The sequence below is a fragment of the Artemia sp. Qi Xiang Cuo genome, chromosome 19 (genome assembly GCF_049724085.1).
Source record: "Artemia sp. Qi Xiang Cuo chromosome 19, ASM4972408v1, whole genome shotgun sequence".
Taxonomy (NCBI): Eukaryota; Metazoa; Arthropoda; class Branchiopoda; order Anostraca; family Artemiidae; genus Artemia; species Artemia sp. Qi Xiang Cuo.
This window is the reverse complement of record NC_142812.1, coordinates 54,919,101-54,943,982: the sequence shown is the minus strand read 5'-3', so window position 1 is coordinate 54,943,982 and position 24,882 is coordinate 54,919,101. Positions and strand designations below refer to the sequence as shown.

General features: G+C 34.5%; 2 protein-coding genes across 6 annotated transcripts in view; both read left to right on the top strand.

Moving 5' to 3' along the window:
• Window positions 1-5,528: 5,528 nt before the first annotated feature.
• On the top strand, window positions 5,529-13,175 carry LOC148941016 (pecanex-like protein 1). Its single transcript, XM_089105673.1, has 4 exons — window positions 5,529-5,642; window positions 8,932-9,014; window positions 11,082-11,222; window positions 12,897-13,175. The coding sequence occupies exons 1-4, from the start codon at window positions 5,564-5,566 to the stop codon at window positions 13,155-13,157; spliced, it is 564 nt and encodes a 187-aa protein (XP_088961799.1). The 5' UTR covers window positions 5,529-5,563; the 3' UTR covers window positions 13,158-13,175.
• A 6,738-nt stretch (window positions 13,176-19,913) lies between these two features.
• Window positions 19,914-24,882, top strand: part of LOC148941014 (uncharacterized) — a 78,406-nt gene continuing 73,437 nt past the window's right edge. For 2 of the 5 annotated variants that reach the window (XM_089105205.1, XM_089105203.1), the window contains exon 1: window positions 19,914-20,086. The gene's annotated coding sequence lies outside the window, so the exon portion shown is untranslated. Of the gene's footprint in view, window positions 20,163-24,882 lie in introns of all 5 variants that reach the window. The other 3 variants (XM_089105202.1, XM_089105201.1, XM_089105204.1) reach the window with 2 other exon arrangements.

Sequence of the window (24,882 nt, the reverse complement as noted above, 5' to 3'; positions counted from 1 at the left end):
CGAGAATAGAAAATGCTTTTCAACTGGTATGCCTCTCTCTCTCTCTCTCTCTCGTCTCTCGCTCTCTCTCTCTCTCTCTCTCTCTCTCTCTCTCTCTCTCTCTCTCTCTCTCTCTCTCTCTCTCTCTCTCTCTCTCTCTCTCTCTCTCTCTCTCTCTCTCTTTTTGCCACGAGTTCACGAGACAATGAGCTTGTCTCCAAAGGGCAGAGAATAAAAACTGTTTTAGATTTCCCATAGTTTTTTCTTTTCGTGTTTTTGTTTTCGGTTCTGTTGTGGACCTAAGATTTATCCACACAAGAAGTGATACGTTCTCTACTGGTAAAACTTATACCTGATAGTATTGTTACGTCACATTGGTCTTAGAATGGCTGGAGGGTGGGGGATGGGGGGAGGGGTAAGAGCGTAGATCAGCTAGAGAAGCCGGTTAGAATCACTTTAGTTTGTTTGGAGTGAAGCAATGCAAAAATTTAAATATCAAGCACACGAGTTGCAAAGTGTGTGAATTTGGTACTAGTAGTCGCTGTTGTTACCGACAAGATAATTAGGCTATAAATTCTCCATGAAGCTCATATTTGAGGATTTTCAACTCTTGAGAGATTGGAGTTTATCCCTCTCCTATCTAATGCAAATACAAACTTTTGGGATATGTCTGGTAAGCAAATAAATTTGTAAAATTAGTTAAGTTTCATTAACCTGGCCTAATCCAATGAGTCGCCAGAAACTCTATTTTTGTCTTCAGTGTGAATTATTAGGTTATTTAAGGCCCAAAAATAATTTTTGAAATAGTTTAAGGACGATTGGAAAAGAATTCTATCGATGATAATTTCGATGCCAAATTTCCGGACTAATTATGTTGGCCAAATTTTTCGAACCAATATCTTGATTCTCTCTTCAATGCCTAATTAAATCATAAAAGTTAATTAATTAGTTATAAATTAATTAAAGTATACAAGTACTTCTTATTTATAAGCCTAGTCTTAAATATTTTTTATTTCATCATTTTCACTTATTTCATTGGCCGAGTAATTTACACTAATATTCATGAACCGTCTCTGGTCTCTAATTGAAATAAATAAAAGTTCATTGATAAATTATAGATCAAGTAATGAAATCAAGCGAGTCTTTTTCCCAAGTTTCTTCTATTTTAATTACTTTAAATGCAGTTGGTCGAACTTATTTCGTTGGCCAGAGATTTGAACTGGTATTAGCGTCCGTGTTTGGTACCTATTTTATAAAAATTAATTAAATAGTCTTTTCTGGAAAAAAAGACTGATATTCTCGGTCCGTTTTTGTCCCCAAATTAAAATAATAAGAATTAATTAAGTAGTTTATAACTGAAATAACAGGGTCAAGTAATTTTTTTTCTAAGTATTTTCTAAGGAAGTTCTTTTGGGCCAAATTTGCCATAATTATTTCCCTGACTGGATATTCGACACCAATATTCACGGTCTGTCCTCGGTACCTAATTAAATAAACAAAAATTAATCTACAAAAAAATCAAATAGTTCAGTTCTATTTTTTTCTTTCTAATTCTGTTCTAAAACCATTTTTGGACTGAATCGGCTGAAAGAATATCTCGAACCAAAAAGGTGGAACTAATCTGATGAATGCAATCAGTTGTACCGTACTGTATCAAAATTTTTATATTGTAGCATAAAGTGTCAGACTGTATCGTATTATACCAAGATCTTTGAACAGTATCAAAACAGCACAGTTGGCAACGCTGATCATATACTTAAAAGCAACATATTTTTCTTTTTAATTTGGTATGGTCTTTCAGGCTAAAGAACAGGAAACTGATTTTGCTCTTTCTATTGAAGATCTGAAGAAAGAAACAGAGAATTTGTCTAATAAGCTAATAGCCAAGGATGAAGGTATTTCTCAATATCCATTTTATTTAGTCCATTCATCTTTTGGATTTCTTCTTTCCACTTTACTAGTGAGCTATCTTTAGTGGGAGTAGTAGTAATATTTTGCTTCATGATGTATTTTATTTTTATTTCATAAAATTTCATTTCATTCCGTTTCTATTTGTTTCATTTATTCCTTTACCTAGCTAAATATCTAGTCTATCTGTGCTAATTCAGTCTAATTTAGTTACATCTTAATCGTTCCATTTCAGCTGTTTAGCCATTCATTCTTCGGACATATGAAGAGTAGGCCATCCCCGAATAGCGGGGAAGAGGTTATCAGAAAAGATTTAAAGAAAAATAGAATTTCATGGGAGAGGTAAAGGGCGAAGCTGTTAATAGATTTGGGGGTGGAGGAGCATGCGTATTTCTATGCTTTGCATTGTCTTTACTCCATTGTCTGGCTAAATATCTAGTCTATCTATCTAATGAAAGCTTTACCGAAAACATTGCCAGTGTTCTATGTACGAACACATTCCAGGGGTTGTTTAGCAGTACTATTTGGCAAAGGGTTTGTTTTCATTAGGCCTCTTTTTTGAAATTCTCAGTGGGGGGCTCATTCAGCAAGTTGCCCAATTTAAATCCTAGTTATAAAAACGACAATAAATGTTACTGCTGTATTTCTGCTTTTCTTGCTGTATTTCTGCTGTATTCCTCACTTGCGTTTTCACGACCCATTTACGGGTCCGAGAACTATTATGGGGACGGTGCTCAAACCCGTTTCTTCCTGCTCTTATAAATAACATTTTGTATATTAGTTTTATGGATTTTGTCTTAAGGAGCACAGGAAAGGCAATGGGCGAATAAGGAATCAAATGGGGAAGAAAAATTTTCGTGGACTTGGATTATGGTGATGATCTGAGCATTCTAGATTAAAGTGTTAGCAAAAAGAATGAACTTTCAGAGGTTTTGCGAGTTCAGAGTGCTAGAATAGGTTTGAAAATAAATTTTAAGAAGTCTAAGTCACTAAGGCTAAGAATAAATGAAGATGAAAAATTGACATTGGGTAACGAAAAGATTGATCAGGTGGGACGCTTCACTTACCTTGGTAGCATTAATAGTAAAGACGGGTTGAGCAGTGAATATATTATGTAGAATAGCCAAGGCTCAGGGTGTTTTTCACTGTTAAAATTTGGAAAAATTTGGAAGAAGTTTGGAAGAATAGGAAGATAAATCTGCAATCCAAAATTAGGATATTGGAAGGTACAGTGATGGCAGTGTCAAATATGGCTCTGAAGCATGGGCGCTCCGAAAAGTGGATGAAGATTTACTAGATATTTTCCAGAGAAATTGCTTAAGGATTGTTCTGGGTACTCTGGGCGTTCTGGGTACGGTCTGACTGACCGTATTTCAAACAATAGGCTGTACGAAAAATGTGGTTCTATCCCGCTTTCTTGAGCTAGAATGAAAGAAAGGTTGAGATGGCTAGGGCATGTTCTGTGGATGAAGAATGACAGATTGCTGAAGATTGTCCTTTTCGGCCAGCCATCTAGGGCTAAAAGGAAAGCAAGTCGTCCTTTTCTGGGGTGGGATGATGTCATAAAGAAAGATTTAAAGGAAATGGGAACTTCCTTGGAGGGCGTAAATAGGTAGGCTTTGAATGGATTTGGATGTAGGAGGAATGTGCGTAGCTGTGCTGGCCTGAGGCGGCTTGGTGCTGCGGTGAGTTGTTAGTAGTAGTAGTAATAACATATTAGTTTTAAGTGTGTACTTTAAGTCAGTTTTATACTGTATGATTTTAAAAGGAAATACAAATTTTAAAGTTGTCCCCTCTTTATTTGCCAAGGACATCAAAATAAAAACCTTTTCTCCCCCCTAGACATATCCTATATCTCTTTATACCTGAAATCCTTAATTTTCTAAGATTTCTCTTTGGATCCCCCCCCCCCAAAAAAAAATAATACAATTAAAAAATAAATCAGGTAAGCTGCCCTTATGGTTATCTCAGCTTTTATTTCTCGTTGAGACAGCAAGCGTTTTAACCTACTGACCCTTAGTTGTTGAGCCAAATGGGAGACCTAAGTATTTGAGGGAAAATGATGCGAAAATAGTAGCAGGGTGAATATTTATAGTTATGGGAGGTTACTTAAACTTACTGTAGGTGAGGAGCTCAGTTTTAGATGAGCCAACTTGGAGGCCGAACTCATGTATTTGTGATCTTAAAAATTTAATGGCCTATACCTCTTTTGACTTTTAAATGTTATTCTTTTGGGGTATAAGTTTTTGAAAGCGCTTATTTTGTATAATACATTTGGAAATGAAAAGTATGGTTATGCAAGTAACAAGGCCACATCCAGGGAGGGTGGGGGTTAGGGGGTTCACCCCCCTCCCCTCCAACCGAAATATTTGTCTGATTTGTAAAAACCTAACAAAATACACATAAACAAATTTTTGATGCGTGGAAAAAAATTGTAACCCCTCCCCCTCGAAAAAAGATAACCCTCCTCGAAAAAAAAATATTCTGAATACGGCCCTGGCAAGTAGTTTTACCAACTTGATAGTAAAACAAGCTCGTAAATAAAACCTGGAATTGTGTTTTTTGTTTACTTGTAAAAATGTTATCTCTTGATAACATCTAATACACAAAAATGAATACAAATAATATGAATGAGCACAAAATGAATACAAATAATACGGTTTTATCAGTATCCAAAGAGGGAGCTTTTGTTTATTAGAAGAAAAATAATTTTTCCAGCTGGAGGAGCCAATTTTTCCAGCTTTGAATTGAAACAGAAGCGAAACGAATATTCGCTGGCGCATATTTTTTTTCGGGTGACGCAAAATGTGCTGCAGAATTTGTCCGGCTCATATTTCTTTAGTCAACAGCAGGGTATCCCTGTTATGGATGGCCTTAATAGTAAAAAAGAAAATATACACATTCTTCTTTTCAGAATTAGTTTGGATTCCTTTAGTTAACAATAAGAATTTTCTATGGCCTTTATGGCCAAAATAAAAGTAATTTGAATTATTCATTTCAGAGTTGGCTTAGATTTCTTTAGTTAGAAACAAGAATTTATTACGGTCGTATGGTGAAAACTAAAATAATTTAAAATTTAATAATAAGGCTTAATATTCCTTTAGATGACAACAAGAAGTTATTATGACCTTTATGGTCAAAAAAGAAAAATTAGAAATTCTTCAGTTCAGAATTAGCTTAGATTTCTTTAGTTAACAATAAGAATTGTCTATGGCCTTTATGGCCAAAGCAGAATTAATTCTATATTATTCGTTTCAGAATTGGCTTAGATTCCTTTTGTTACAAACAAGAATTTATTACGGTCTTTATGGCGAAAACAAAAATAACTTAAAATTACTCATTTCGGAACTGGCTTATATTCCTTTAGTTAACAACAAGAACTTATTATGGCCTTTATGGTCAAAACAAGAATAATTATGTATTCTTCAGTTCAGAATTGGCTTAGGTTCCTTTAGTTAATAACAGGGAATTTAATGTGGTCTTTGTGGCCAAAACAAAAATAAATAATGTATTCTTCATTTCATAATTGACTCAGATACCTTTAGTTAGCAACAGGGAATTTAATGTGGTCTTTGTGGCCAAAACAAAAATAAACAATGCATTCTTCATTTCAGAATTGGCTCAGATTTCTTTGGTTAGCAACGAGGAATTGGACCGTCTGACTAAGCAGTTAAAAATGGAAAAACTGCTAAAAAGTCAGGCTATCAACAAGCTAGCGGAGATTATGAACATGAAGGATATGAACAACACGAAAGGTAAGAAGTCCAGCAGTTCTAGTCAGTATCAATTATTTTAAAAGGATTCACTAAAAACGTCGATAAATTTGAATATAGATGTTCACTTGAAACAACATGAAAATTTAGCTACTCCTGTTACCACACAAACCAAAAGTTAAGGGTTTGAATATGTTATGAGTCATGAAAACATCTTTCACAGCTAATACTCTAGCAGTACATTATATTTGTATTGCTATTGATGAAGCACGCTCCTTGTCTGTGTTAAATAAAAAAAAAACAAGTTTTTTCAACTGAAAGTAAGGAGCAACATTAAATCTTAGAACGAACAGAAATTATTACGTATATGAGGGGATTAATCCTCCACAACACCTCGCTCACTACGCTAAAGTTTTTTAGTACTTTAAAAAAACATCTTATTGTTCTAATTAAACAAACATAGTGTTCCATGAGTCGTTCTTAAAGGACTGGAACAGAATTAAAACTTTAGCGTAAAGAGTGAGGTGTCATGGAGGAGTAACCCCCTAATATACGCAATAATTTCTCTTCGTTTCAAGTTTTAATGTTACTCCTTACTTTCAGTTGAAACAACTTTGTTTAATATGTAATTTCTGATCGGATTTCAAATAATTCCAGGAAATCTGGCTACTCCTCCCTGAAAAAATTTCTCCTCCCCAAGGATTTATTCTCTAGCTAGATAATTCAATCCTTGTGAGAATTTGCCCCGGACAATTATCCTTAACATCTCCACTCGTAAAATAGAGACGGAAAAGAGAAAGAAAGAGATAGAGAAAGAACGGAAATAAGAAGAATTTTGTATAGGAATTCTGAGAAATTCCCCCAATGTAAGATTTCCTCTGAAAAATCCATGAATGAAAAATAGGCGAATTTCTCTCTAATTATGATCTTATACAAATTATGGGATCTCTACATATGAAGGTTAATCATTTTTTTTTAACTCGGTAAAAATCAGGTAGCGATTTGGTAAAATCGTAAAGAAACAAGAACATGTAAAGAAAGAAAGGAAATGATTCCGCAATTTATTCCGAAGCCGAATAAATATCTTCTTCGACTTAAATTCAAACGTATTAGGAATCTAAAGAATCATCTCCTCAAATTGGGAGAGCTAATACTGGGAAATATATAATTTGGATTATATATTTGTACATTAGGTGGGGGGGGTGGTAAAGTATTTGGACAGTGTGAAGTTAGAAAACAATTCTTACTACACAATATGCAGAAAAATCATGGCTAACACATTAGGCATTCAGACCCACTATAATTTCTCCTCTATATTTTGCAAGAAGGGACATGTTTCTTTACATTTTCTATGTTATATGGGAGGATCTTTCGATGAAGAAAGTTTTCATGGGGAAAGGGACATTGCTATGAAGGGAGCGCCGGATTTCCCAGCATTAAAAGAAAAAGATCAGAAATTTTTAGACTTTGGTCACGATATCCCCAAAGGCATAGTTATTTGGCCTTTCAACTATACTGAACGAAATGGCTTTCTTAAAATTTTGATCAGATGATTTTGGGAAAACGGGGCATGGGAGGGGGCCTAGTTATCCTCCAATTTTTTGGTCACTTAAGAAGGGTACTAGAACAAAATTGCCATTCCCCCAGTGTAAAATTTCCCCTGAAAAGTTTGCCCCCTGGAAACTTCCCTCTCCATGAAAATTTCTCCCCTTAAAAAATCCCCCATTAGAAAATTCCTCCTCCCTTCTCTACCCTGAATATGTATTCATACTTCCCAATAGTAAATACTATACATAAACAATGGGAAAATGTTATAATTTAAAGACCTTTCCCCAGGGGCTGTTTGGGGTCATGTTATCTCCAAAGACATAGTTATTGGGCCTTTAAACTATGCTGAACAAAATAGCAATCTCAAAGTTTTGATTGGACGACTTTGGGAAAAAAGTGGCATGGAGGGGGCCTAGTTGCTCTCCGATTTTTGGGTCATTCAAAAAGTGTACTAGAACTTTTTATTTCCGTTAGAATGAGCCCTCTCCCGACGTTTTAGGCCCACTGGGTCAATACGATCACCCTTGGAAGGAAAAAAACAAATAAAAAAAATAGATAAACACGCATCCGTGATCTTTTTTGTGGCAAAAATTACAAAATTCCACATTTTTGCAGAAAGGAGCTTGGAGCCTTTAAAGTAGGGTTCTTGGGTACGCTGAATCTGATTGTGGGATTTTCATTAAAATTTTATAGCTTCTAGGGGGCTTTCCCCCTTTTTTTGAAAAAGCAGACAAATTTTCTCAGGCGCGAAGATTTTGATGAGCAAAACTAAACTTAATGAAACGTATATATTTGGAATTAGCATAATAAGCAAATTTTTTGATATATCTATTAGTATTAAAATTCCGTTTTTTAGAGTGTCGGTTACTATTGAGCAGGGTCACTTCTACTTACAATCTGTTACCACGGACTGTTTGAAAGGAAGGGAAAATTATCATAATTAGGACAAACGATGCTCCAGTAACTCTAGTTTAAAGGAAGCCATGTTATTAAGCTACGTATAATTTTACTGATACTATCCTAGGAGCAAGAACTGAACCATAGAAAAGCTGCGAGAACTTAATTTCATTCTCTAAAAATAAGAAAAGTGATACATATGTCTTTTCATTTTGGGTGAAACATTGAGTTTAAGAAAGGAAATAATACACCTTTATAGAATAAACTTGAAAATATGCCCATTTATTTTGATGCTTCAGGGTCATCGAGACTATTCACAGATTTGTCCTTTAGTTCGGGTCTTTTTTTATCGGTCTAAGTCAAACCGTTTGGAGTTTAAAAAACGAAAGGTCAATTTTTGCTCTGTTTTTTAAACTTTTTTATTTATTCTAGTTTATGGCACTCCTGGGTATCAATTGAAAAATACACTTCGGCAGATACGCCCCTGATTTTGGGCTGAACAAATTGTATTTTTAAAAGAAAAAACTAGGTGTTATATCCATGGGCACCCATAAGCTGAATCCCAGGGGAAGGGGGGCAAACCTCGTCTAATTGGCACTTTTAACGCTATATAATAGAAATCTCAGAACAAAAATATAAAAATAAGGCAACATCATTCAGCCAGGGAGGTCGGCCCCCCTGCCCCCCCCCCCTTATGGGTGCCCATGGTTATATCTACATACTAAAGAATCTTCACTCATTTTAATTGGTTGCATTCCTAGGGATGGTACATCGGAGGATGCCCTTTTACAGATACTACCTTTGGTTTTGGGCAAAAAAAATTAAGCTTTTAACAGAAAAAATCCTGTATTATCTCTGTAGATAAAACAATGTCTATTTATTTTAGTTTCTCACCAACTTTTGAAGAATACAAGGAAAGAAAATACAGAAAATAAAAAGGCCAAAATTCAAACCATTGGGAGAGCAGTGGTAAGTTCTTATCATTTTCTATGTTTACGGTTTTAAATTTGACTTTTCTGACGTCTTTGAACATGGTGGATATCGCAGTATACCTGCGTAAACTTAGGGATCTCATCAACTTTTCAAAGTACAAGATCATTGAACATAGGTCATTGGTTAAAATACTAGATACATTCAATAGCTCCTTTTTCTAAATGCCAAATAAATCCGATGCAAATATGGATTCTAGCCTCCCTCGTCTTGATGAAATAATATTCAGTTTACCCATTGAGATACTAAAGAAGGGACAAATTTTCTAGTGATCCAAACATTGCTCTAAGTGTATTGCGCCCGAAAACCTGCCTTTGGTGTTGGTTTAGGCTAATCAACCAAATAATATTTTTCTCCAATTACTATTCAGTGCCAATTCTTATTGTTTAATTTTTTTTAAACAAAAAATCGCGAAGAAAGGAAACGAGGACAATTAACAGCCAGTGAAAAAAATTGAAAAATTATGCAAATATTTCGGTCAAGACCTCCGCTTGACCGTCCTCAGTGCAGAATAAAACTGATAAAAATATAAAAACCAAACCTTAAAATAAAAACACGAAACTAAAATTGGACGACCCTTTCCTAGTAACGGTGAAAGGGTAACAAGTCTGTTCTTCGTGTTCTTATTTTAAGGTTTGGTTTTTATATTTTTATCAGTTTTATTCTGCACTGAGGACGGTCAAGCGGAGGTCTTGACCGAAATATTTGCATAATTTTTCAATTTTTTTCACTGGCTGTTAATTGTCCTCGTTTCCTTTCTTCGCGATTTTTTGTTTATCATGATTAGCCAGTGTGGTCTCAGAAATTATTTAATTTTTTTTTACTTTAGGTTCCTTATGTTCTCTTTAAACTAGAGTCCCCTTACAGATTGTATGTACATCCGTTGCAAGAATGTATCTGCCAATGGGAATACCATGATGGGACCTTGTATCAAAATTGTATTGATTGGTGTTGAGAGAAAAATTGTTGTTCTCTTTGTTGAATTGTTGATTTCCTTCTCGTGGGACAAATTTCTGGTCCTTAGAAAACTACTTAGAAAGGAGGAAAGGATAAGGTCAAACTTCTTCAACGATTAGTTAACTATTAAATTCTAGAAGGTGCAGGGGATACAGTTTCTCCGGCTCAGTCCTACATGCGGACAATGAAATAACAAGCTCACCAGATATAAAAAATAGAGATAGATTATAAAAGTGGATGGTAGAACCGCACAACTAATTTTTAAATTCTTCTTTTTAATAACTAGCTGTTTTTATTTATTACTCCAAGAAAACATTTCGGGAATGATGCCAGATAAGTTCAAAAATACAAGATTTTAAGCTGATGATGCAGCTATCAGTCAGAGAATAAACAATCTAACAGAATTAGTATCAGTTGACCTATGCAAACATCATCTTTGACTAACCAGAGAACATTTAGTTTAAATTCAAGAGCATGTCATATTTCAGTAAATGATTTTATTGAACCAACTTGTGTTCCTCAGTCAGAGTATCTTCAACTACTTTAACTGATGTAACAAGTTTGATTAATAATCGCTTTCTTAGCTAATTTATTAAAAATGGTTCTAGGCTCATTCTCCCTAAAATCCTCCTCATAGACAATTCTCCCATTTGCAAAATTGAGCAGCCAAAGCAAAAGTATGAAAAATAAAAATGAATGAAGAAAAAATGAGTTCAGGAGGTAAGTTAACTATAACTAAAATATAAGGTATAGGATATCCTATGTAGTTTCTATCTTTTTATTTCTTTTAATTCTTCTTTCTTATTTCAAAATCACCCTCATAAAATATAACATGCTATAGCTACAAAACAAACACTAAAATGGCTACAAATATCTTATCATGGATAAGACACCGTGTGTTTTAAGAATTTTTAGACTTTAGCCAAATTTTGATTTGAAACTGGTTTGAAATCTTACTACCTTCTCGCAATAAACTGAAATTAGCTGCATAGAAATAAATTAGGATTTTGGTTCAAATACCAAATCTGGCAACACAATTATTAAGGCATTGAGATTTTCAACATTCTAATGCGCTAATTTCTATTTTAGATCCAGAATTCTGATGGAGTTTATGATTCTATGAATTTAGGACAAAGAACTGATCCAGTTTGGCCCTGTCAAGAATGGAAGGAGAAAGGGGGCAAGTCTGCTTGGAAGTACTGGCTTCCTGAAGAAGGAATGGAAGGAGAGGTAACATTTTCTTAAATAAAAACCTAATATATAGTTTTTTTACTCAACTCTATTTTTTTTTTCCTGTAAGTCTGCAAACACTCTAAGGAGGATATGTCTAAAATCTCCAAACAGCATGCCTAAGGGCTGAGTTTTTCACGTTTTCATTTTTTTTTTTTTTTTATTCCTTTCTTTTCTTTTGTCCACGCGTGTGTGACCTGAAGTTATCATATGTTCAGATTTGAAATTGTAGAACTCTCTCTCTCTCTCTTTCTTATTTTACTTCTCTCTCTCTCTCTCTCTCTCTCTCTCTTTCTCTCTCTCTCTCTCTCTCTCTCTCTCTCTCTCTCTCTCTCTCTCTCTCTCTCTCTCTCTCTCTCTCTCTCTCTCTTCTCTCTGCCATTTCTTTCTTTGATATTTGTACCTTTTTTTTTACTAATTTATGCGGGGAAAATACCAGGAAAATTTACAGAATAAAGACGTAATGCAAATATATATTCAAATAGTAATACAAATGGTCTTGTTGACACCTAGAATCTCTCACATAAGTAAATAAAATAGTGTATCACTCCGTCAATTGGGGAGGACCTTGACAGAGGATCTCAATTATATTCTGGTGAAAGTTCTTACCTGTCATGTTTTGAAGATCTCAGCGATTATTAATTTGGTGGTCAATCATTATAGGCAAACTTTCTTCGGAATTTTGCTTGTTTACATTATTTTGTTTAATCTGAAGAAGAGAGGCGGTTGTTCTCTCGAAATATTCGCTTTGTTTGTTTCTTCAGTATTTTCGTTTGGCCTCTAAAAACTCCGTTTTGAACATTTTCTTTCTTTATTTAACGATTAGTTCTACAGTGTACTGGTCCACGCTTGTTCTTGTGGTGTGTGATTCGGTTGACTGCAGTGGCGAGGTTTTTTTTTTTAATATACAAAATCCTTTTCTAATGCATATTTTTAAATTCTTCTTCTTTTCTTTCTTTTATCCAGCGGTCTTTGGTCCTCCTTTCTGCGTTTCCTCATCTTTTTCGTTTTCTTAATGATGGGATTCTTGTATTTCATGTAATGGATTGAATCAAACCGGTTATTGTTTCCTTTTGTCACCTTACACCGGTTATTGTCACCTTACATTCCACATTTATGACCTGAGGGCCTTCATGATTTCTATATATGACCATATTGTCTGTTTTCAATTTAGGTGGAAATTTTTCATTCCATTTGTACTGGTAAATTGCACTCACAATTTACTTTATATGTGTCTTTTTGAATTGTGAAACAGAGGAAAGATACCATAAAACTAGGCAAGCATAAGTATTCACATACTGGCGAGCATGGGGCTAGTAGGGAACGGCAGCAAATAAATCGCTTTTAAACTTTTTGATGAAAATTTAAAGCTTTTTAAAGTGTGTAATGTTATTTTTCTTTTTATTATTTTTTTTCGCTTGCGCTCCGAACGGCTTTCTCTTTGTATAGACAAAATACCCTTGGTATATTTTTCTTTTGTGAGTTGGACTGGCCTCCAGTCTCATTTCTTTGGGTTTATTTTTTGTTCTTCTCTGTCTTTCAAAAGAACTGTTTAAGTTTACATGAATGATGTTAAATAGCTGTGTAAGACAAATATTGTTTGTGCTGTTAGTGCTGTCTACGTTTTATAGTTTAATATTTCAAAAATGAATATGAAATTTACGATATTTTCAGGTTGTCCACATGTGGATCCCTGATCACCCAATTGCTGAGTATCGTTCAACAATATATTTTCGAAAGATAGTACTCCTTCGGATTGACCAGTGGTATGTCCCAGTTGCCGAATGTTGCATAAGATACCTTGGTAGCTATCGTGCTTTTATTGATCCTGACTTAAAAGGATTTCAGTCTATGAGAAGACACTTGCCATCTGGTTGTACAGTTAATTTTGAATTCGGATGCTCTCACCTCGGATATTACCTCGGATATCATTAGATACCATTAGATACCAAATTTGGCTTGCATTACATATGTTACATTACATATGTTTAAATATATATTTTAAATGATTTGTCTATTTTTATTTCCTTTTTTATCCAAGTTAACTGATGTTTAGCAATAAAATGTAAAGCACTGTCTTTTCTTTTTAACCATTTGTTTCCCTAACAGAAAAAGCTTAGCCACTATGGCAAGTTGGAGGCATATGGTTTCCATTTTTGGTTTCACAGTTTTTTATTATTTTATGTTGTCAGCTTCGGCATGTATGGCCATTTCCGCCACATTGGCCTTTAGTCTGCGAGACATTGCGAAATATAATTGATATAATTGTACTTTAGTTATGAAATACGTAATAACAAACGAAAACAGACTGTAAAGAACTAAAAACAGGTTTTGTTGTTCCAAATTCTAACTTCTATGAATAGATACTGGCGCTATTGTAAAGAAACGACAATGCCATCTAGCGTTTGTATCTTTTTCAAATAACGAAGAAGACTACACTGCTTTTCCATAATGCAAATAACAAAAGGTAAAACAACGAAGAATTATTCTTAGGTAATAAATTTTTCGAAATGATTATTTTGGCTTATAGCGGTGATCAGAATCATTCAGATAAGAAAAAGAAGACTGGAAATAAATACCTGACCATTAAAAAAATTTAAGACCTGCAAAACAGTCCCATTACCATGACTTATAGGAAGTTCAATCAAGACTGAAAAACAAACATGAAACAAGGCAATTCATTCAAATAAAAACTAACCAAGAGCATGTTTTAATGCAGTTCTTGCTTTTTTGGAAACTAATCTAAAAGGTCTTTTTGGTGCAAGTACATTGGTATTAACTATTGGTTTTGTAATGCAATATGTTAAACTATTTTTTAATTAAATCTGTGTATAATATATTTAGTTAATATTTTCCAAAATCTATATATTTAAAGATTTTTTTTTATTTAACTTAAGTTTAATAACGGCTTGTTTAATACCCAGGTCAATACTAATGAAAGTGTTGTTTTTGAAAAGTTTTGCATGGATTGGGTTTTCAAAAATATAGATGTTTAGAGCTGAAAACAAAAGAGCTGGAAGCACTATTAGAGCTTAAAGCCTTTGTTATATTGTCCTAATTTTGTTCAGTACTTTTTCAAAATTTTAGTGGGTTCTACCAACATAATAATTACCGTTTGGGATGCGGGAAGTTAACTATATATGATTTTTGAGAATGGAGCAACTTTTTGAAAGCTTTACATAGCAATTTTCCAATATTTGAAGAGGGTTCTTTTGTACATGCCTCGATATGCCTTAAGAGGATCTATTGTCTGTGTAATATGGTAATTGTATAAAATTTAGTAAATGCTTACCATTTTGGTAAGCTATAAAATTTCCAGAGCTACCAAGTGGGAAAAAAAACGATTGTTTTATTGCCGAGTGATTCTGCAGTTTTTTAATAGTTTCAGTTCATTTATAATTTCCTCAGCAAATTAATCAGTATGAGCAGGAGTTATCATTGCATAAGGAGTTCTGTCATTTAAATGGGATTGAATGTTGTTACCATGATGTGTCATATTCGTGGCAACTAGTGAATCGCTTTTATCTTCTTTAGTTATCGTAATAGAAGGATTTTAAGGGAAATTAGGTGATATTTTAGGACCTTGGAATTTTTCGGAGACTCAGCTCTTTTTTTGGTTGATAAAAAGGTTATCAATAAAACCTGAATGCGTCTGGTTTAGAAACTGTTCTAAAGCATTAGTGTAAAGACAACACATAGGAGGACACTAGATCTGCAACAGGAACTTCTTAAAAGATTAGTAACGGTCAAAGATTAGTAAATATTAGGAACTTCTGTAAGGACTAGCGTAAAGGAGCTTCTTTTGGAGGAAAGAAGATTTTCGGACCTGTTTTAAACATTTAGATTTCTTTAGGTTTCAGTGTTCTAAAAGAAAGATCAGCAATTGCGGGTCCAGGACTGAATCTCGGAGTATAGGTAAGATCACTCATCAACAATTCATCCTTCAAGTTTTTCATTTTTTTTAGCAGTCGTTCCTTCAATTTACAGAAACCATGATGAAACGAATCCCTCTCCAACCGAGCAACCTGCCAAAAATATCATAGCGTTTATATAGCATTTGCTCAAATGCTCCCAAATACTCTGAACTTTTTAGTCATAAAATGAGCAATTAATATTCTATTATTAATGCCTTCCCAGCCCAAACAAGACTTGGCAGCTTACTTATTCATCATGAGCCCTACTCCCTGTCTATGTGCCCCATCCTTCCTGTCTGAGTAAACAAATTCTATATCACCTAATTTCATACTTCCTACCCCTGGGATATGAGTTTCTGAAACTCCTTTTAAATCCAGTTCGAATCGTCTGAATTTGTCAGTCCAAATGTCGATACGATAGTCATTTTTTAACGTCGTAACTTTCCAGGTTCCAATTTTCATGTTCTTTAAATGATTGAAATTATTTTCGCCTCAGGAAAAGCAATGATCCCGGTTACCAGTGCAGGACGGGGATCCAACCTAGCAATCTGCCAAAAATATCATAGCATTTATATAGCATTTGCTCAAATGCTCACTATAAGCTAAACGTAAATACTGACGAGTACCACATTGTCTTTCCATAATACACATAGAAAAGGTAAACAATGATATATTATTTTAAGACAATGAAAATTTATCTCAATAAACGTTCAAATGGAGATAAGTCCATTTATTAGACAGTGAAAAAAGATACAAAAGTCTGGATATTTCGACCACATATACAGCGATTCTGCTGAGAAGAAGTGATTCTGTTTTTAACTCCTCAAGGTCATGGACAACCACAAAGATGTTGCAGTGAGCCTGTCCTCTGTCACGGATCTCGACTATACTGAAGATTTGGATTGGCTTGCTCAATCTTTTACAGAAGCCCAGGCTATGATCCCTGACAAGGCACTTTCGACTGGCCTCTAAATAAGTATACCGAAAACAAAACCCTACAAACAGCTGGGATGGATTAAACCCTCTGACCCTTAAAGGTAGTCAGATAGGTCAAGAATTTCAAAGGGGTGTATTTTGTTAAAAATTGTAGAAAAAGTTTCTCCAAAAAAACAAAAATAGCATGCCAAACTATGAATTCTTAGAGAAAAAGCCGAAAAGATATAAAATATTATTTTACTTTTCAATTAAAAAGACTATATCAATGGAAAATGAACATAAAATAATTTAAATGACTTTTCCCACAAAGTAATCTTTTAAAGAAAAATATAGAGCTCGATTAAACCGAGAATGAGCAGAAATAAAGTTACATAATCTTTCAAGCAGAAAACTATCACAAATCACCATCACTATGTAAATGAAACCCAAAACAAACAGAAATTACACTAAATAACCGAGTCAAACTCAAAACGAGCAGAAATCAACATGATTAGGGCTGATAGCCCCCATGCCTTCTTAAGACCAGAACATAATTTGCACTTTACTGAAAACAAAATGAATAAAAATTTTTTCACTTTGTTGAATTTAATAAATAAATTTTTTTTTAAAATTTAAGGAATAAATATCAGTATATGGATACTAAACTGACAATCCACAGTTATTTTTTCTTTTTCAGTAAAGTGCAAATTAAGTTCTTGTCTTGAGAAGGCCTGGGGGCTGTGGGCCCTACTCATGTTAATATGTGCTCGTTTTGAGTTTGACTGGGCTGTTGTACGGGGTAGATAGGGATACGGGATAAGGAGTACAGGATAGATGATGTACGGGGAGCCAGTTTTAGCAGATTTATGGAACAATATTACCTTTTCAGCACGTTCAAATGAGTTCATGGGAATCTTGAATTATTTCTTTAATTGAGAGGGAATAAAAAGACAGTAGACTCTCTCTCAGAAATCATATGCACCAGGGGGTGCATATGATTTCATGCCAAGCGTGGCAGACTCTGTCATAATCATATGCATGCCAAGCGTGGCAAAACCTGTGCCAAGTGTTGCAGCACTATGCGGTACAATTTGCAAACAAAGATGCACGTCATTTGGTGGGAAGTCAGCGCCCCTTGTGAAAACGAGCAATAAAGCCTATAAGACGACTTTCATAGTAAAAATAAAACTGTTGAATAAACCAGTTGTAAGGATCAGAGAAAAATCCCCCAACAATAAATTAGGAGCTGCAATTCCCCCCTTACATAAAAATTTCTCATATTATATTAACTTGATCCTAGAGTCGTAAGACAAGTCAGGGTAGAATAGACTTATCGAACTATATTGTAAATACTTACTTACGAGGAAGATGACCCTCACCCTACCGTTTGTTGAATTTAGCGACCATTAAAAGAATATAATATAAATGTTATACTCCATAAATGCAAAAATTTACCCCTCAAATATTTTTCTAAATACTCCTACCTTTTCCTTTGTGCCATTGATCCCCCTCCCTCCATTAACAGAGTGAATCCCTCAAATGATTATATGTTAATCTTTCAAAATAATTCAGGTCGTAATTTGGTGGTTCTAAATCGAGGTTCACTTTGTTGATACTTCAAGATGGTGTAAGGCGTTGAAAAGATCTGCCATTAAGGGTTTTGATTTTTTTGTCACAAATAGAAGGCTGATACTGTAAAATAGAATCGAAAATAAATACAGATTAAGTAGGCTATATAACTGTCAAATAGCATGCATTTTCTTCCAAAGCTGATATTTCAGGATCTTTGAGGTTGAGGGAGGGGGGGGGGGCAAACATGACCCAAATTCAGCACAACCTTTGAATTTTTGGGGTGGGAAAAGTCTGTTCCCTTTTCAAACTAAACCTTGGGGTCTACTTAGCACACCGAAAGTTTATGACGGTTTTTGATAGCCTGGATACCCATAGTGTTCTCAGATTTAGCTTTGTCCCAACCCCCAAGTCATAGTTCAAATTTCACTTGGATTGGCCCTTTCCCCTTAACCTCCTTGATGGCATGCATTTGAAGTCATTAGTTTTTCTTTAGATACTGCATACACACCCCATCCTCTTTTCTTTCCCAACAGTGAAGGTAAGTTCTAACTTCAAAGCTCGAGTACCTTTCGAAATACTGCAGATAAGCTATTTCAGTGACCTGGATGCACACAGTTTCTATGGATTTACCTTTGCCTCCTCCCCTTAGTCAAATTTAAGATCCACTTTACCACCCCACGAGTCCTCAAAAGTTTTAAAGCGATACCTAAATCCATCTTAAGCAGAAAAGGCCAAGGAAGGGAAACTAGTTGTCCTTGAATCTCTTTTGTTCTTTCGAAAAAGTACTAAATTTTCAGTTTTTGCTTAAAATTACTGAATTATTTGACTTATGTCCCATCCATCCTCAAAGGTTGTTTTGGGGCCTCTTCCTTCACTATGTTATGATATGGCGTCTGCATGAGCATCTATATCTTTAGACAGGCGTAGAAGTTGCGGCAGGTTGACTGCAGAGAAGAGTCTTTCCATCTTTTTGGGGGGCTGACCTTTGGGACGAGAACCTTGCACGCGACAATGGAATACTATTTTGGAAATGGCCTAGCCACCTAAGTTATTGCAGTTTTATTTTGTCAAGTATGGTGTGTTTGATCTTGAGGTTTTCAAACAGCCTAATATTAGAGACCCTGTCCAAGTATGTAATGCCCGCAATAAAGCGAAGTGACTTTGTTTCGAATGCGGCTAGGAAAAGTTGATCATTTGTTTTGAGGGTCCATGATTCACAAGCGTAAATGACAATGAGGATAATCAGTGTGTTGATGAGTCTTGTTTTTACCAGTGTCAACAATTTCTTGTTCCTCCAGATTGACATCAAGGCTTTGAAGCGAGAGTTGGCAAGAACCAAACACCTCTTAATATCTTTCGAGTGGTTATTATCGGACGTTATAAGACTACCAAGGTAAGTGAAATCTTCGACCCATTCTATGTTGTCACCACCGAGCTGGAGGCTTAAGCTTTCTTTATTTTCCGGCTTTCGTGAACAAAGAATAGCTTCCGTCTTTGAGGAATTGATGGTCTTTCCAAAAATTGATGGTTAATTGGACTTTGTCAGCCTGGGACTGAAAATCCCCAAGGTTCTCATTTATTTGGTCTGTGTCATCTGCATAAGCTAATTTATCAATCAATATTCCCCCAATGAGGATACCATAGGATTTGCCAAGGAGTGACAGGACAGCGGTAAGGAACCGCTTAAACAGTTCCGGTGAAAGCAAGCAACCATGCAGCACACCAGTCGATTTTTCGAAGCTATCGGAAAGGCGCAGCTCCCGTCATGACGCAGCTTCTGAAATTTGATTACATATCTCTGATCAATGATACTAAGTTTTGTGGTATACCAAAGTGGAGAAGAATGTGCCACAGACCTTCTCTCAATATGAGGTCAACAGCTTAATTAAATTCAATGAAAATGTCGAAAATGCTACGTCCCTCAAAATGTCTTAAGACCCCTTTTTTGATATATCGTAAAAAAAGAATGATTTTTTTAAATGAGTTTCCTTCTCAATAGCTCCAATTCTGGGCTAATACCATTGGTTCTTACTACTAACTCCTACTACTGAAAACTCACAGCAACACCAGCCCACCTGAGGTGAATAAAGCTACTCATGTTCCTCTTCCATCTCAATATATTTAAAGCACCCTCTGCAAAACCATAATTAGTTTTCTTGGGAAATTCATTTTCACTTTAAAATGGGCGTTTTTGGCGTATTTTCGCTGTTGTGCTTCACTCCGTTTTATTTGTAATTTGAATCCCAAATCGTAAACACATTCAAAAGGGAAAAATGAGAATACCCCACGTTCTTGTCACTAATGTCTATTTGGAAATAAATCAGTCTCCATCAGAATCAGCCTGTGTGTTGTGTAGCCTAGGCTATATTCTGCCAGTTGTACAGAACCACATTAAAGTTGAGAGAGCCATTTATTAGGCTAAACCTAAAAAACAACATCAATGTTGACAGCCCAGCTAATTAAGTAGGTTAGGCCTATACCTCGTTTTGAAAATTTGGTGTAAGCCTCTTCATATAAGGAATCATATTAAGAAAACAAGGTAACATTCTACTTTAGCTGCTTTTAGCTATCTTGGAAAGGGGTTAGGTTAGGAAAATGAAACTTTCAGGGATGGGTCTACAGGCTAAAGTATAGATAAAAATTTACAGTTCTGCCCCATGATAAGGAGACATGTTAAGAAAAAAATTCTTACTGTAAAATATATATAATGACCCTAGTTAATATATTATCCAAGGGGAGAGCCTTTATCCTCAAAAATTTATGATAAATTTGTAGCTGGCACAATAATTTAGCTAGGATGAAAGTGAATACATCATTTGATGCCTTTTCTTATGCTCTTTCATAGTTTAATGATTGCTTCTGGTGCAAATTGCATCTTGAGCTCTTAAAGGGGCCCCAAAGGTATTTTATATGAATTAGGAAAGAGCATAAAAAACATCAAATGATGTTTTCACTTTCATCCATGCTAAATTATATGGTCCACTGCAAAGTTATCATGAAATTTAACCCCCCCCCCTAGTGTGCAAATATATACCCTGAATTGTCAATGGCAATGTTTTGAATTACAAAATCTAGAGCTATTTTTGTTGACAGCATGTGAAAAATTTGAAATGTTAAGAAAACATTTTATGTTTGTGCTGCCCAATAAATAATGTTTGAATTGTTACAAATACGTATTCTTAGAATATACTACTCTTGAACAACTTATTTAAAAACTAGTGATATGTTTTTATCAACTTTACAATAACTTAACTAGTGTGGGTAACTTCTTTGTATGGTTACAAAAATGAAATACCTTTGGGGCCCCTTTAAGGGCTCAAGATGCAACTTGCAACAGAAACAATTATTGAATTATGAAAGAACATAAGAAAAGGCATCAACTGATACTTTCACTTTCATCCTTGGTAAATTATTGTGCCCCCTGCAAATTTACCATCTTTCCTTTTTTCCCTTCTTTTTCCAACTTAAATGAAAGAAATTTTTTTTTTCCCTGTGCTTTCAATACAATGTGTAGATCTTTTGAAATTGTTAAAATAAAAGTTCAAAATAGGGATAAAATCCTTTTTAATAGACAGTGTATAGAAAATTCACAAAAAATACCAGATATTTTGGTCATATATAGCCTACAGTGACCATCATCAGTAGTACTACTGATGATTTACAACTGATGATGGTCACTGTATATGCTACCAAAATATCTGGTATTTTATGAGTTTTACTACTGGTGATGGTTACTGTATATGTGACTGAAATATCTGGTATTTTTTGTGAATTTTCTATACACTGTCTATTAAGAAGGATTTTATCCCTATTTTTAACTTTTATTTTATTGTCAAGGAAAGGCAGTGTGGTCTACAAAATTATCTATTTCATATTTGAAATTGTTGCTATAATTTTTTTTTTATAGATTTCATCCTGGTTGTTGTTAATTCTATTTTTTTTAAATGATAGATAACGCAGTGGCAAGAATACGAAATATTGCTATAAACATACATATATGTAAAGAGTTTCTTCTAAGAAATGCATGAATTTCTTAAAACCTATATATTAACAGAGTATATACCCCCCACACAAAGTTTACCTGGGACCAGTCAAGGCACCAGCCAATAACTAAATTAAATCAAACTTATTGTCATAAGTGTCTTGATTTATGACAATTTAATCATCTCATCATTATAAATTAATCATCTGAATAATTCCCTCTGATTGTGAAACTGCTAGATCACCCTAGAATCAAAAAAGGTAATTTTTAATAAATAATTATACCCTCACCCCCTAATCTTCAAATATATAATCAAAATTACATTCTGAAGCTAAATACAACCAAATGAATTTTATCCCAACCCCTGAATATATCCAAAGCTGGGGGTATATTTGTATATCAGGGGGGTGGGGGCAAAATTCATGTGTGAACCAAATAAAGGTTATATTTGAATCAGAACATAATTTTGGTTATATATTTGCACATTGAGGGGTTGAAGATATAATTTTTTTAATGATTAAAAACGAAGTGGCAAAAATACAAAATAAACCACCATTTACATGTTTGCTAAAAACAGAATTGAAAATAAATGAAATGGACATAAAAATTACCTGTTTTGATTCTAGGATGATCTAGCAGTTTCACAATCAGAGGGAATTAAACAGATGATTAATTTTTTAATTAAACAGATGATTAATTAAACGAGATGATTTAGATGATTAAATTATAATGTCATAAATCAAGAAACTTCTGACAATAAATTTGATTTAATTTAGTTAGTGGCTGGTCCCAGGTAAACTTTGATCTGGCTGATGAATATCAGGTTTGTATAACTCAGCAGCCTGTACCAATAAACAAAGAAGTCTGGCCCCTTTATTGGGAAAAAGTTTTCCAATAAAACTTGGTAAGATATTCAGCCATGTGGTTGTCCAATCTCCCATACTTGGTGATTGCTTCAAGCATTGAACATCATAGACATTCAATATTTTGTGTTTGGGCCCCAGTCACAGGGTCCACCAAATTTAAAGAATGATTCACAGTTAGTTGCTGAAAACCTTGTGTGCCCAATCTATAGTAAGAGCTCCAACAATCTGATATTATAGCTGTTCCTGGATGAATCCACTCTTTTATAATTTCAAGAAGTGTGTCTGCTGTCTGGTTGGGAACAGGAACAATAAAAAAAAGTTTCAGTGTCCCTCTCAATTCCTCCAAACACCCACTGTTGTTCAATGTAATGTGTTCTATTATATTTTCTTTTTCCTACCTTTGCTTTTTCAGTTTCAACTATTTTTCCAGGACTATCCAATTTAGCACTATGTTTATCAATGAAGTCAAGACGTATTTCACAACAAAAACTTTGCCAATCAACAGTGGTTCTTGATGAAATGCCAATCTCATCCATCATGAATTGCTGAATACCGTATTCAATCCTCAATTCAAATTGAAAAAAAAAACAGCATAATTTCAGTTGTTTGCTGATAAGAGAAGTTTGCATTTTTGCTCCAATTCCCTTTATTATGACTGACTAAAAGTGCACTGTTTTTTAATAACCTTATGTCCACATTTCTCTGTTCATGTTTTTAGAAAGCAGAATGCACATCTTGTTTCATCGAATTGGCATTCATTTTGACAATGTAGTTGGCAAAATTTGACATTGTAGTTGGCAAAATGTTATGATTTATCAAAAATTGCTGTATATAATCTTCAGTTTGATGGGATAGTCTAAACAACATAATTTTATTATCACACAAGACACATGAATTTTTTATTAATGGCATGATTCAAAATTTTTTCAACCACAGTTTATATAATTTCAATATGCCACTGCTTTTCTTTAAACTCTTGCTGTGACATTAACTAACAACAACCAGGATGAGTTCCACAATTTCAAAAGATTTACATATTGTGTTGAAAGCATGGGAAAAATAAAAATTTCTTTCTTTTAAGTTGGAAAAAGAAGGAAAAAAGGAAAGATTTGAGGATAAAGGTTCTCCCCTTGGATAATAGGTTAACTAGGATCATTATACATATTTTAAAGTAAGAATTGTTTTCTTAACACTCTTTATCATGGGGCAGAACTGTAAATTTATACCAAAATATGTCCTGGAAAGATATTTTGAAATACCTTCCTTGGAGAAATTTACAATTGCTCCTCCTCATAAAGAGACATGTTAAGAAAACAATTCTTACTATATAATATGTATAATGATCCTAGTTAACATATTATCAAAGGGGAGAACCTTTATCCTCAAATCTTTCCTTTTTTCCCCTTCTTTTTCCAACTTAACACAAAGAAATTATGATTTTCCCCATGCTTTCAACACAATGTGTAAATCTTTTGAAATTTCTGCTATAAATTGTTTTTATAGATGGTGCTTATCCCAGTTGTTGTTAATTCTGTTTTTGTTTTTTTTTAATGATAGAAAATGCAGTGACAAAAATACAAAACATTGCTATAAACATACATAGCTTGTTTACATACAGAGTTTTTCTAAGAAATTCATGAATTTCTTAAAACCTATATGTTAACAGAGTATATACCCCATCCCCCTAATGTACAAAGATATAACCAAAATTGCATTCTGAACCTAAATATAAACAAATAAATTTTACCCCAACCCCTAAATATATCCAAATCAGGGTATATATTTGCAAACCGGGGGGGGGGGGAAAATTCATTTGTGATGCAAATGAAGGTTAGGGGAGAACGGGGCGAACTTGGGACACTTTTTAGTTTTCCAAGCATAACTAGGTACTGGATTGACATAAAACAATTTAGTGTGGGTCGTTAGAAAGGTAAAAGTCTGGCAAATAATAGTGAATTTTTTTCAAATTTTTTAAAGATCACCCTGCAGCGTGAGTACCATGAAAGTAGGACCTTGTCAAGTGTCCTGTTTCTGCCCCGTACATGGGGTGAAATTGGACAGGCATGGGGCGACCTTGGACAAGACAGTTTTAAGCAATTAAACTTTATCCAAATACAGAATATTTGTGTAAAATGTTACATAATCACTCAAAATCATATGAAAACTCAAAATCGCATAAAAAAATCAGCCAGGAACATTGCACGGGCATCCGGGTTTCAACTAGAATTGTCATTTTAAAGCGTACATCGAAAGATCACAACCAAAGACAAGCCCCTGAACTGCACAACCGGTTCCACCAGCTGAAGAGGGGACAGGAAGCTTCAGTTCTATGTTGGTAATGTCTATCTCAGCAATATCGGGAAGCTGTGGAAACATGAATTTGTCCCCTTGTTTCCGAAGAAAGTTAACCC

Excerpts from the sequence above, each read along its gene's own strand:
- LOC148941016 (XM_089105673.1), top strand. The coding sequence starts at position 5,564 with ATGGAAAAACTGCTAAAAAGTCAGGCTATCAACAAGCTAGCGGAGATT. Across the intron at positions 5,643-8,931 it reads GGATATGAACAACACGAAAG|TTTCTCACCAACTTTTGAAG; the intron begins GTAAGAAGTCCA and ends TATTTATTTTAG. Across the intron at positions 9,015-11,081 it reads AAACCATTGGGAGAGCAGTG|ATCCAGAATTCTGATGGAGT; the intron begins GTAAGTTCTTAT and ends TTTCTATTTTAG.